The 13,345-nt window shown below is 37.2% G+C and overlaps 2 protein-coding genes across 2 annotated transcripts; both read right to left on the reverse strand.

Moving 5' to 3' along the window:
• Positions 1 to 559: 559 nt before the first annotated feature.
• On the reverse strand, positions 560 to 3,585 carry LOC140245094 (uncharacterized). The gene is made up of 2 exons (XM_072324695.1): positions 3,287 to 3,585; positions 560 to 1,211 (listed from the first exon to the last, which is right to left on the reverse strand). The coding sequence occupies exons 1-2, from the start codon at positions 3,583 to 3,585 to the stop codon at positions 560 to 562; spliced, it is 951 nt and encodes a 316-aa protein (XP_072180796.1).
• A 2,694-nt stretch (positions 3,586 to 6,279) lies between these two features.
• LOC140245985 (uncharacterized) lies at positions 6,280 to 12,592 on the reverse strand. The gene is made up of 2 exons (XM_072325434.1): positions 12,291 to 12,592; positions 6,280 to 6,919 (listed from the first exon to the last, which is right to left on the reverse strand). Exons 1-2 carry the CDS (start codon positions 12,590 to 12,592, stop codon positions 6,280 to 6,282), a joined length of 942 nt encoding a protein of 313 aa, XP_072181535.1.
• Positions 12,593 to 13,345: the final 753 nt, after the last annotated feature.

Consider the following 13,345-nt stretch of genomic DNA (forward strand, 5'->3'; position numbering starts at 1 on the left):
TTACATTCGGCTTACGGTGTGCTTAACACCCAGTTGACCTACACAGCCGTGAACTTATTGACAATTGAGATGAATTTGAGTAACTGGGCTAAGTATCAATATTCTTGGGAAAGAACTTCAATTCGTTTTATGTGTAACAATAATGCGAAAATGAGATGATGCGATTCATTTAACAGAATTGACAGGCAACAACTTCAGCAAGGCTTTACGTACTTGCTGCACTTTTCTAACAAAATGTAGGCCTACTATATATTCATATTGATATATATCAGAGGGGAAAGAGAGACAGATAGATAGACAGAAAAGTGATATTGTATTTGAACCTCCTTTCCGAGTACAAACACACTAATATCGTCTTTTACTATATTGAGTTGCATATTTTGAAGTACACTGCTAATATGCTCAATCACATTAACCTATTAATCTTACAATAGAGGGACAATGACATGCAACATGAAACTGGTCTTCATGCAAAATAGAAATAAAATAAAGAAGCTACACAAAAGTAAAGGCACAAAAGTAAATACATTATATGCGTGTGTACGAAGGGGATTAGGATTTATTCCGAGATTTTTGGTTTTAGACGATGTTCATACATTTCATCATACATTGCCTGACATTTACCAATTATGCGAACGCAATCGGGCGTGAGATCTTCAAGTGACGGAATCGGGCTGGACGTGGGGACAAACTTGGAGCTGCAGAAAGCCCTCTTGAACGCAAGGGAACCGGGAACGATGCCATTCGTGTAAAGATCCATACAACCCTGTTTCCACTTCTTGACAACGTCCATCGAAGGATCCCACTCAAGCAGGTCGTCGCGGTACTCGACGTCGATCAGCTCACAGATCTTTCTCAGGTACATCGCAGGATCGGTGAGGAAATCTTCCGTGTCGATGATCAGCGGGTTTAGGTCGAGGTGTTCCCGGATGTACTGCCAGAGTGCATACATCTCGCCATACCAGTGCAGGGTAGGATACGTGTCGTGCACTTCTTCCATATTCGAGCTGGTATCACCAGCATCCATTCCTTTAAAATCCAGCAACATCTTGCGAAAGGACGGTATCACTCGCCGTGGATCACGAATGAGGATTACATGGCGAAATCCCGACGGAATGTAATCATAGGAATCGTGGATAGCGACTGCCATTTCCTTGACCACTACCGTGCGACTTGTCGAAGACTCTAAGTCCGGCTTGATTCCTCCAAAGCTGGAATGAGATAAAAAGAGCGCGAGAAAAAAGAAAAGAAGAAAGATCGAATAGGTTGGAGCAAAGATTAGGATTAAGGTTAGGTTTAAGGTTCTTAGAGTTTTGGTTAGGGTTAGGATTAGGTTCAGGACTAGGATTAAGGTTATGTTCAGGGGAAGGGTCTGGGTAATTGTCCGGGGGGGGGGGGGGAGGGAGGGGAGGGGTAATTGCCCTAGAACTTTATAAGCAATATAGAAATATCGACTCTGTGGAAGTTTATGGAAAGTTTAGGGAATTGTGCCTATCTCAGGGAGGAGGGAGAAGCACATGTACCCATATTATGGGATTTTCTTTATGACCAGCCAGGTGGTAGTGGACAGTCGATATGACAAAATAGAGTACATGCATATAGCATGGTTTCACCACACTGTGTGGTGAAAATGCGGCATTGCTGAAAACAGTCTCCATCGCAAACTTTGCGTACTGTTTCTCATTTTCACAAGGCTTTCGTGACACATAATACCAGATGTGCATGAAGGTTTTCCGAATATCGCCCCTTTCTTCATTTTAGGATTGATATTATCAAAGACAGCTGGATCAAGCCATTGTTTGAATTCTGAAGAACAAAATACTGTGTTCCACCGTCCCTCGATGACATGTATTGGGTTTGTCAAGAACGGGGATAAGGTGTATATCCCCCTCCCACTTGAGGGAACTTCTGAAATATACTGAAATTCATCTTTACTGCGCTCGGTGCAATGGCATATATGAAAATGTTTCAATTAAAAAGTAATGTAATAAAAAGAAATCTAAGGAAAATGTAAATGACTAAATCGTACTTTCGTCTTTCACCTCCATGGAGTGATCTCCATGGAGGTGCACTCTGTATGCGTTCTTTTTAATTGTTTTTTTTTTTTTTTTTGATTAGCAAACCTTCATTTTATTTTCAGATAAACCAACCTTTGGAATAGCGAACCTCATTTCATTTTCGAATTAAAGTACGTTTGGAGTAATCAACCTCCGGAATAAGGCCACAAATGTTCCGATTAACGAACCCTGTTCATTTCCGGAGTAACGAACCTTCGATTTAAAAAAAAAAAAAAAAAAACATAAAAAAAAAACATTTCATTTTCGGACTAACGAACCTTCGGAGTATCGAACATCACTCTGCATACAAACGTTGGTGTGCTTCCTAATTTTTCACAGGGATGCTACGAATCCCAACATCCCCCTATACCTCTCAAAGGTCTAAATTGGGGAATTGGTATGTATAATGACAGAAAATATCTTGGATATTTTCTTTTGCGGGATACATTTCGATCGTTGAAGAGATTATTTTTAACTTTTGAAAGAAAAATTTTGTTTTTTGTTGTTGATTAAATTGAATTACTGAAATTGCACCTTTTACACTCGAGACTCAGTAGACAGTTCCAACACATTTATTTTCATTTTTCGCTTGACATTGATGTAATAATAAATCAAAAAGATACAAACAAGCAAAATACAAAATGTAATATATTGTGTCATGACTAGAATGGTGTCACTGTGCGATATCTACATAAAAGACTGTTCTTAATAAGATATGAAACATAATCAACCGCAAACGCAAAGCTTGTAACTGCGGGTTCTAGGAACAAATTTATATCAATGTGTATAAACTTTTCAATGGAGATAGGACACAAAGTACCGATGACACAACTTTATGAAAGCGAACACAACAAGTTGTGAAGAGCTAAAGAAGAATGGGAGTACAAAACAACTGAGTTCACTTAAAAAAATATACAGCATAATTGACGAAAAGTTTCTATCAAGTGAATAAATTTATCAAAAACACACACACACAAACACAAACCAAACCAATCCCCGAAAAAAAGCGTATGAGAATATATCCTATATAGGAACAACGAATCTTTAAGTTTAGTAATAAGTCCTTTTACCAGGGAAGTAACGCCTTACCCTCCCTGCTTTTACTATCCTATTTGGATTCACCAAGGGAGGTGAGACGAAACTGAAATCTTGAAGTGACTAAAGACCCTGTTATTTTTGGCGTTTTTTTATTCTCTGAAGTCAATGTGTATCATCTAGATATTACTTACGCCAATAGCTCAGGGTAGATTTTCACTGGGAAGGGAATGCGAGCTCTCATGTTTTGTGCGAGTCCGTGGTAGATATTCTCGTGACCTTTGAAGTCCTTTGGGATGTCATTGTTAGACTCCTTCTTCGCGTTGATTCTCAGCATCCGACTGAAAGTGAACGGTTCAAACCACACTTCGGTGTCGTCGTCAAGGAAACTAAGACATTTTGCAAGAGCTGTCGACCCGCTACGAGGGTTGCACCACAGTATCAGTCGGCGCGACTTGTTTTCTGACGCCACTGGTGTTATCGGAGGGGCCATTTTGTCCAGGAATCGGAATAGAATCTAGCTGAAACTGGCACAACGTGAGGGAAGCAGTCTACAGCACCCGTTACCTCAATAAATTGCTTTATAGGATATTATGTGCGTGCAATGTGTGCGTTACGGATTGCTCCTTGTTTGCGATGTCCTCATTGGATTTGTCTATTATGTAATTAGTTATCAGGGTTGCCTCCTCTGACCTCTGACCTCTAAGTTTAGCATATTCACGCATTTCAAACACAGTAAGAAACAACCATCAATCACTTTGCCATCCTCAAATAATGGGCCATGCACGGGCATAGGATCTACACACATATTTGTTGTGCAGTGCAAAGTTTCCCCACACTTGCAAAAAGAAAAGAAAAGAAAGGATTACATTCGCATCGTCAACGTGCATTAAAGGACAAGTCTACCTTCATATATACATGTGGATTTAGTTAATACAGCAATATGAGTTGAACACATCAGCGAGAGTTTGAGGAAAATTGGACGATCCGTTCAAAAGTATGAATTTTTGAAGTTTCTGCCTAGTCACTGCTGGATGAGGAGACTACTACAGCTTGTGATGTCACATGATTGTGTAGAACGGTATAAAGAAAATATAACGCAATTTGAACATATTTTCACTTTTCGCACAATAAAAGAACACTTGACTTGCCTCTTTCAAAGGGCAGCGGGAACAATATTACCTTTACAATATACGTCAGTGAAAAATGAAGGAAATAAGCACTTTTTTTCAAAAAAAAAATTGGGTAAAATTAATTCTCTTTATGTTTTCCTTTTATAGGGCTACGCATGTGAGCATGTGACATCATACACTGTAGTAGCTTTCTCATCCAGCAGTGACTGCGCAGATACTTTAAACATTCGTAACTTTTGAACGGATTGTCGGATTTTCCCCAAACTTTCTCTGATGTGTTCTTCTGATATTGCTGTATTTACTCAATCCACATGTTTATGAAGGCAGATTTGTCCTTTAATAATTAGTGGATGTGCTCTCAGCTTATATTGGACAAGGAACATAGATGGTAAGGCCTATCGTCATTAAAAAAAAGTCACATTTTTCTTTTAATCTGTCGCATGTTTCTCAAACTCCTTTCATTTTCTCACCTTTCTCAGTTTCTTATCGGTCTCAATAAATAGATGATGCACTTGTAGGATAACGATATAGTACATACAATGATATCAGTACAACATGAGATTGATTTGGCGTTGGCAGATCAAACTATCTTTATTGGCAGTGACATGATTGTGAGATGACCCATGCGCAGTATGGCAAATTAAAAACAACAACAAAAACAACAAAAACAAAAACCAACCAATCTTTTCTGCATTTGCGTACATTCGATAGCCCTAGTGGCGTCGATCTATCTAATATCTACACCAATTACCATTATGTAAGGGACCAGTTTAAGCACGATGCATCAAAATTTCACCCTTCGTATACCGCATCCCATTCATTTCTAGACATTAGTTCAGAATCACAACCAAAAGTTCCGCCTTGTTCAAGTACACCATATCACGTACCGGCACATCATCTCCCAATGAAATTACGCCAGTCTAGCCCGATCATGGTCACCTTTTACTAAGAATATTCTGTATAGAATTGTCTGTGATGTTGCATCCATTTCAACAATTCCGCAAATGTAAGCTATATCTGGAAAGATTCTGAAGAATAAACAGCAGTGCCGACATTGGTATATGTTAGAGGTATAGAAAGTTAATTATCATAATATAAGGTGAAAAAAGTCACAGGCACCACTTTTTGATATACAGTGTGGGAGTAAATCCAGGTAATTCACACAATGGTGATAATGTCAGATACGTAAAGCATGTTTATGAAGAAAAATAAAATAGATTAATAAAATGACAGAGTTGAGAACACAAGAGATACGGTATAGGTCTAGAAGGAATATTTCACACATGAAAATGTCAGAGGTATACGTCTGCGGCGAAAATAGCCAGGACGATTCGATTTTCTGTCTAATTGCTTGTGATATTTACTGCACCAGCTTACGTATACCATGGAACAGGAAGGTCCCTCCCTGCATGGAGCTACATTCATGCATACCATGGAGCTACTAGCTCCATGCGTCTACATAATATTTGTACATTGTACACCCATGGTTAGCGCAAGGTTAGCTCCATACAATCCTGTCACTATTGTAATAGACGTTGCCAACCAAGTAGGCGTTACGTAACATGATGCCAGTTTTATGAAGGGGGCGAAGTTCGAACAAGAAAATACAGCAATTTTACAAACAAAGCGCATGTCATCATCAGGTCTTCTGGTGACTCGTGATTCGGTACAAGTGTTGTGGCTATCGCCACTCTGAAGAATATGGTCCTTTTCTCCTAAAATTTGTTTATCGTGAAAAAATTTTTATCCAGTAGAGTTTAACTCCAGATGGTAATTAATGTAAGAACACATTTTGGAGAGTTTAGAATGGATAGTGTAACATAGGGACGATAGTATGGATGGTCAACTCTTCCTTGAAAGTGCCTTATATAGAATTCTGTACTATCAAAGGCCAAATTATTTGATTGCCAAATATTCGATAGGACATACCAAATTTCATTTGTTCACTTTCGCTATGTAGCCATCATTGTTTTTCTTTCTTGTGATTGATTCCAGTCACTCTAGAAAAGAATTAGGCCTAAGTTTAGACGCTTTTATTCCAACGTCAGCAACAACTAAGGTTTGAATCGATGCTGATACATTTCATTGTAGAGATCCTGACATTTGCCAATGATGCGCGCACAGTCAGGTGTGAGATTCTCTAGTGAAGGTGTAGGGCTGGAGGTTGGGACAAACTTGGAGCTGCAAAAAGCTCTTTGAAATAGCAGAGCACCGGATACTCCTCCACTAGTTAACAATTCATTGCAGCAGTGTTTCCACTTCTTGATGGCCTCCATCGAAGGATCCCACTCGAGCAGATCGTCGCGGTACTCGACATCGATCAACTCGCAGATTTTCCTCAGATACGTAGCCGGATCAGCAAGGAAATCCTCCGTGTCAATGATCAAAGGGTTTGGCTCAAATTTCTCCCGGATGTGCTTCCAAAGTGCGTAGATCTCGCCGTACCAGTGCAAGGTTGGATAGCTTGGGTGTACCTCTTCGAGGTCTATACTGTTGTCGTTGGGATCCAGCTTTTTGAAATCTATCATCATCTTACGAACGGAAGGCACCACCCGTCTTGGGTCACGAATAAAGATGGCGTGGCGAAATCCCGACGGAATGTAATCGTAGAAGTCATGGATGGCTACTGCCATAGCCTTGACAACTACGGCACGACTTGAAGAAGCCTCTAAGTTCTTTTTGATTCCTCCGTATCTGCATTGAAAAAGTATAGAGATTGAGTATACCAGGATATTTCAAAGTATAATCATTGCTGAATTATATTGTATTTTTCATTATAGAAACCACTTTAGTTGCTTGAGAAACTTCGCAAGCGTTTTATGTTAATGTGGGGCTGTCAACAGTCACATCAGTTACCTGACCAATTCTAAGTTCCCATATTGATTATGCGCTCCGTCCAGCTTGATATTGCATTTACATATTTTTCTTGTTTCTCCCTAGTTTCCCGAAATACAAATGCTTTACTATTTTCATTATGTATTATACAGCGATGTTAAGGGCGGTCTTTAAAAATGAACATTGGGGCTATGTTAACTTCCAAATGTGTTGTTCACAATGACATTTGTAGAATGGATTCACCGTTGAATCCCTTTTCATAGAAATTTGTGTCCATGGAAGTAGGAATGTGTTTCTACTCGGCGACTATAATATTGATTTATTGAAATCTGGAAGAGATCATCTCAAGTGAGTTTCTTGAAAAACTTTTGTTTTCATCCTTTCTGCCAATCATTTCCAAACCTACTCGTGTCACAGATCTCTCTGCTACTCTCATTGAAAACTTGTTTTGTAATATTTTACCTCTTCCTGTTTCTTTTATAATTCTTTTCGGTATGACTGATCGTTTTCCAATAATAACTCATTCTACTTGGAAAACTTAAGACAATGATGAAAATCTTCATTTCCTTGTTTGAACGTAGAGTCTCGCATGAAAAGTTAGCCAGCCTTTATGTCGCGCTTGATAATGCTGATTGGTCACGAGTATAATTATGAAAGTGATGTTAAATTGTGTTTTGACAATTTAAAGGAAAATCTGATCTTCGTTTGGATGATATTATTCGTAAGCAAAAAATAAGTAGATAGATTAATTGGATCATAAAAAATGCTAAAAAAGACACCTACGATACCGTGAATTTCAGAAATCAATTCCTTGCTCAATTAGTAAAATAAAAAATCGATTTGAATAGAAAATAAGGAAAAACGATTTGAATACAATCGGAAAAAAAATACACTGAACGATCAAAGAATAGATATATACCGTATAAAATACATTTACTATGATTTTACGTCTAGAAAATAAAGAGTATTATTCTCAGCACTTGTCGAGATTTAAGTCTTATATTAAAAAGACTTCGAAAGTTTTAAAGTAAACAGTTGATATTCAGGAAAAAAAAGGCTGAGTTTGATGAAATAAAGCTTGATGATGAAATAATCAATGATCCTATTGATATTGGAAATATTTTTATTCATTATTTCTCACAAATAGGTGAAATGCTTGCCCAGAATGTATCCCGATTACAACTCAATACTTTACTTACTTCTTAGGTCAGCGTAACTCCAACTCCATTTTGAACTCCAACAAATACACTGTATGTATGAGATTATTGATATTGTATCCTCTTTAAAAATCAAGCAAACTTCTGGTTATGATGACAGAGACAATTGTATTCTTAGAGGTATTATATCTTCAGTTGCAGATCTTCTGGCTCATATTTTTCATTTGTCAATTTCTAATGGTGAGTTTCCTGCTAAAATGAAATTTGCTAATTTAATTCCAATATTAAAGAAGGGCGACAAACTGGATATCAGTAATTATCGCCAAATTTCTTTATCATGTTGTCCAAAGTTTTAGAAAAAGGAAATGATTTTCAATAGAATTATTCAATTTCTCAATCTGCGCAAAACATTTACAAATGTCCAGTTTGGTTTTCGAGAAAAATATAGCATATCCATGCCATTCTTATTATAGTTTTGTTGACAAAGTAGTTCATGTAATTGACAACACTCTCATTTGACAAGTATTTTCTCGGACTTCTTCAAGGCCTTGGAGTGGTTCAATAGTTATTTAGTTAACTGCAAACAATTTGTTTCCATTAAATATAATAATTCATCTATAAGAGATGTTAAGTCTTTTAGGGCCATTGTTATTCATAGTATGAATGACTTTTTTCCGTATCTGAATGAAGTATTTTCCTTCATACATTTTGCTGATGATACCAATGTATTTCTTGTCCATAACGGTATCGATGTTCTTGTTCTAAAAGTTAATGTAGAATTGAATAAACTAATTGGGTCAAAGCCAATAAGGTATCACTGAACGTTCAAAAACGAAATATCGGCATATGCTTTTCAGTAATACTGCTGTTTTATTCAGTTCAGAGATAGTTCTGGACAGTTTTGATTTAGAAAATGTATCACGATTTCAAATTTCGTTGTAACTGCAGATAATAAACTCTCTTTGAAAATACATATTGATTGTATTTGTAAAATAATTTCGGGCAATAGAAAACCCCAGGTGTTATGAACAGATTGAAATTCATATCCCTCAGAAGTCATTACTTATGTTATTCTCCTCTTTAATATTACTTTACCTTCAAGGGGGATGGCTAGTAACTGATCAGTGGGAATCAGTGGGAATGCTGGGGGATGATTGTTGCAATCCTTGTGGGATTCACTTAAGAGTACATTATATATCTATGGTTGTGTGAAAATTATTTGCTTCAGAATGGTCTCATATTCAAATAATGTGCAGTTTAATGTTTCCAGGTTAGCATACCTGAACAGTGACGGGGCGATTAAATTGCACATTACTTGAATACGAGACCATTCTGAAGCAAATAATTTTCATACAACAATAGATATACACTATATAATGAACTCTTAAATTAACCCCACAAGGATTGGAACAATCATCCCCCAGCATTCCCACTGATCAGTTATTAGCCATCCCCTTTAGTCATGGAACCTTAACTTGTGGGCAATACTCATTAGACGTTCCCTATAGAGTATATTATACCCGCAAAAGAAAGCCCTCCGTATCATTTTGTTCATCTCCCATATACGCTCACATACAAGTTTATTGTTTGCTTCTAGTAAGTAAGTTATTGAAAATCATTACGTTGTCTTTTATTTAAAGGGGACCCAAACCCAAAGAGCAATGTGGATTGAGGGAATGCAGCAACATAGTAGACGTATCAGTGAACGTTTGAGGAATATCGGACAATCGATGCAAAAGTTATGAATTTTTAAAGTTTGGGTGTTGAAGCCGCTGGATGAGGAGACTTCTAGAGGTTATGACGTATGAGTGGACAATAATATAAAGAAAATATAAAGGAATTCAATTAAAAATCATTTTTCATGAAAAGTACACATTCCATCAACTTGATAATGACATATGTTACGGGTAGCAATTATTTCCCCTGCTTTCTGAAAGCGGTTAGTCAAGTGCGCTGTCATTATGCTGGAAAAGTGAATTTTTGTGGAATTCCCTTTACAATTATGTACAAAACATAATGAAGATACTAAAGCATTTGTATTTCGGGAAACTTGATTTGGCAACCACTTTGTTTATGCAAATTAGATGGTCTTGTACTAAAAATTCCGCTTGCAAATCGGGTTTTGGATTCAGTGTACTCAAATCATTCAAAAAAAGTCCAGTTCCCAACTTTTACAAAAAAAGATGCCTCTAACAGCCACATTTTTCGAAAATCTCAAGAGACTTTAAGGTCAATAACGGCGAGGGAGAAAAACACGGAACACGCACCACAGTTGAACGAGGATATAACAAGTATTCCGGTGGGCTTCTAAAATGGCAGCAAAAAAAAAATGCATACACAAAATGTTGACCGAAGAGGAAGGAATGTACATCTTACAAACAGAGAGACTATATTTCGTAACATTGATCCTAGACAAACCCACCTGCCGTATACGAATGTTAGATCTCTTCGTCCATACCTAACTTAGTTTTATGTGGTTGTCAAAATTGTCATTAAGCTGTTATTGTCAATCTTCAATAATGACGTGGAAAATTCATACAGAAATTAACAGCTTTTGGCGAAAATGAAGAAGAATCTTATAGCAGAGGTGTGAATTAGAAGAAGAGAGAATACAAGTTGGTCAAGCCAATCCCCCCCCCCCAAAAAAAAAAGTAAGTTATCCGTTATCATTATAAGCACCAGTCGCAAAAAAAAAAAAAATATATATATATATATATATATATATATATATATATATATATGTATAGCGAAGAATCAAGAAATAAACTAGTAATGCATTATTTCGCCAATAAGAATGAGTTTATTGAACAACTCAAATTTTTGGTGGCCTCCACCTTCTTCAGGAGTCTCGACGGGGAGTTGAGTTGTTTTGAGTTGTTCAATAAACTCATTCTTATTGGCGAAATAATGCATTACTAGTTTATTTCTTGATTCTTCGCTATATTGGAGCCAATACGTGAATTCGCAACATGTTTATATGTATGTATATATATATATATATATATATATATATATATATATATATATATATATTATATATAATATATATATATATATATATTTGCAAATGCACATCAAAATACTTGAACAATGTATCTCACTTTTGGTTGTACCTTAAGCTATACCTCTCTAATTCTGTGTGAAATGACTCAACTGTGTGGGTGTTTGTTTATTACTTCTTCTTTTTTTTGTCGTACACATGGCTCAAACAATAGTGTCTGTGTGCCGCGACATCTAATCATTTTCTATATTTTTTCTACATTTACTTTAAAATTCTTAAAGATAAGCATTGTATGATATGTTTTTCTATTCCCTGCGAAAATCTCTATATGTATGTATATATGTATGTGCGACGGAGAATGACTTGCAGTATAGACGTTGCAGTGATGTTCACTATGGCCTTTATTTCCCAAGCTTTCGACTGTGTAACAAGCCTTTTTCAAGGGCTTTTAAGGCGTTGGGATTTCCTTGTTTTGTGTGGTGTGGTGTCAGAGGGATGAGTATATATATGTATATATGTATATATATATATATATATATATATATATACATACATATATTATAATGTCGTAAAAACTTTAAATGTAAAAAGATAAATTTTGATATATAACATGGTTTTGGCAATTTGTTTTCCGAGTGATCTACGCTTTAAAAGCTCCATTTTTAGTAATTCACTCTTTTCCATCGATTTATCTATCTACATTTTGTTGTTACCACTGCAAAGTATGCATCGTTTATATTCATTCGTTCATATATATATATATATTATGATTTGTATTGCTTACAAATAATTAACAACATATGAGTTATTAATGTATGCTTTTTATTTGTATAACTTTAGTGTTGGATGGAAATAAATCTCAACTGAATTGAAAACAGAGTAATCTGAAGTAAAGACCTATTTTTTTTTTCTCTCCAGCAACTGTGTGAATAATGTGTGACACATTGCGGGAGCCGGGCGCCCTTGAACTGTTAGAATGTTTCTACAGAGAAATGACGCTATATAAATGCTGTTTCATCATCATTATCATCAGCAACAGCATCATCATAATTGAGATGAAAGATGTACTTACGCCAATAATTCTGGGTTGACTTTGGACGGATACGGAAAATTAGCCTGAATGGTTTTAGCCATGCCGTGAAAGATCGCTTCGTTTCCAGTGAATTCTTTTGGTAGGTCCATATTTATTTTCTTGGCGTGCATTTCTGTTAACTGGCTGAAAGTGAATGGTTCGAACCAGATCTCCGTGTCCTCGCCGAGATACGTGAGACATTTAGCTAGGGCCGTCGATCCACTTCGAGGATTGCACCACAGTATAAGGCGACGTGGCTCTCTGGCATCTTGTTCAGAAGTGGCAGCCATTCCAGACGACATTACCTTTCCCAAGCGAGGAGTTGAAGTTACAATTTGAAACGGTCATGTAGTTGTGATAATTTAGGCACTACTGTTCACTAAATATTACCGGGCTAATCTTCCTCAACCTATGTCGCAAGATCTTATTCTCATGAATTGAGCCCCACCGTAGGCCTATTGACTTCAACGGTCCAGGGTGGGTGGAGCTTTCTTGCACATTAGGCCTACATTATACGTTGTTATTGTAGAATACTCGTGCTGCGGCTCCACCAATTGCAAAGCGGCGGCGTCAATTTCCACTTTCTTTCTTTTTTTTGATACTGGACTATGCTTTTTCCGTCCTTCCTGCTTTTCTTTCATGTTGTATCCTTTCATTCTTTTTCTATTTTCTTTCTTCCTTTTATTCTCGGAAAAACATCCCAGTGTCTACTACTTATTTTACCATTGTTAGTAGTTTACGCTCGGATGCAGGACTATAGGCCTTCTGTTGCTTTCTGCGGTGGGGGCCTAACGACTCTGGCTCTTTGGTCTAAAGCAGATTCTGGCATTTCACTCTTGAGAAAGTGTTAGCTGAGGTACAGTTTCTTTGTCATTGTGCAGCAATGCGAGATCTGATCCTTATATCCTGGCTATGAGAGCGAATGGAAGCTATTCACGGCAGAGGTATGATTATCTGATCAGGGAGGTGGAAGAGACCTTTCACCTCAGTGGTCTGACCAGAGCTAGCTGCATAATGGTCTGACAAGGTATTCCGAGGCTGGCACCGCCCTGGTC

Source organism: Diadema setosum, chromosome 2, assembly GCF_964275005.1.
Source record: "Diadema setosum chromosome 2, eeDiaSeto1, whole genome shotgun sequence".
Taxonomy (NCBI): Eukaryota; Metazoa; Echinodermata; class Echinoidea; order Diadematoida; family Diadematidae; genus Diadema; species Diadema setosum.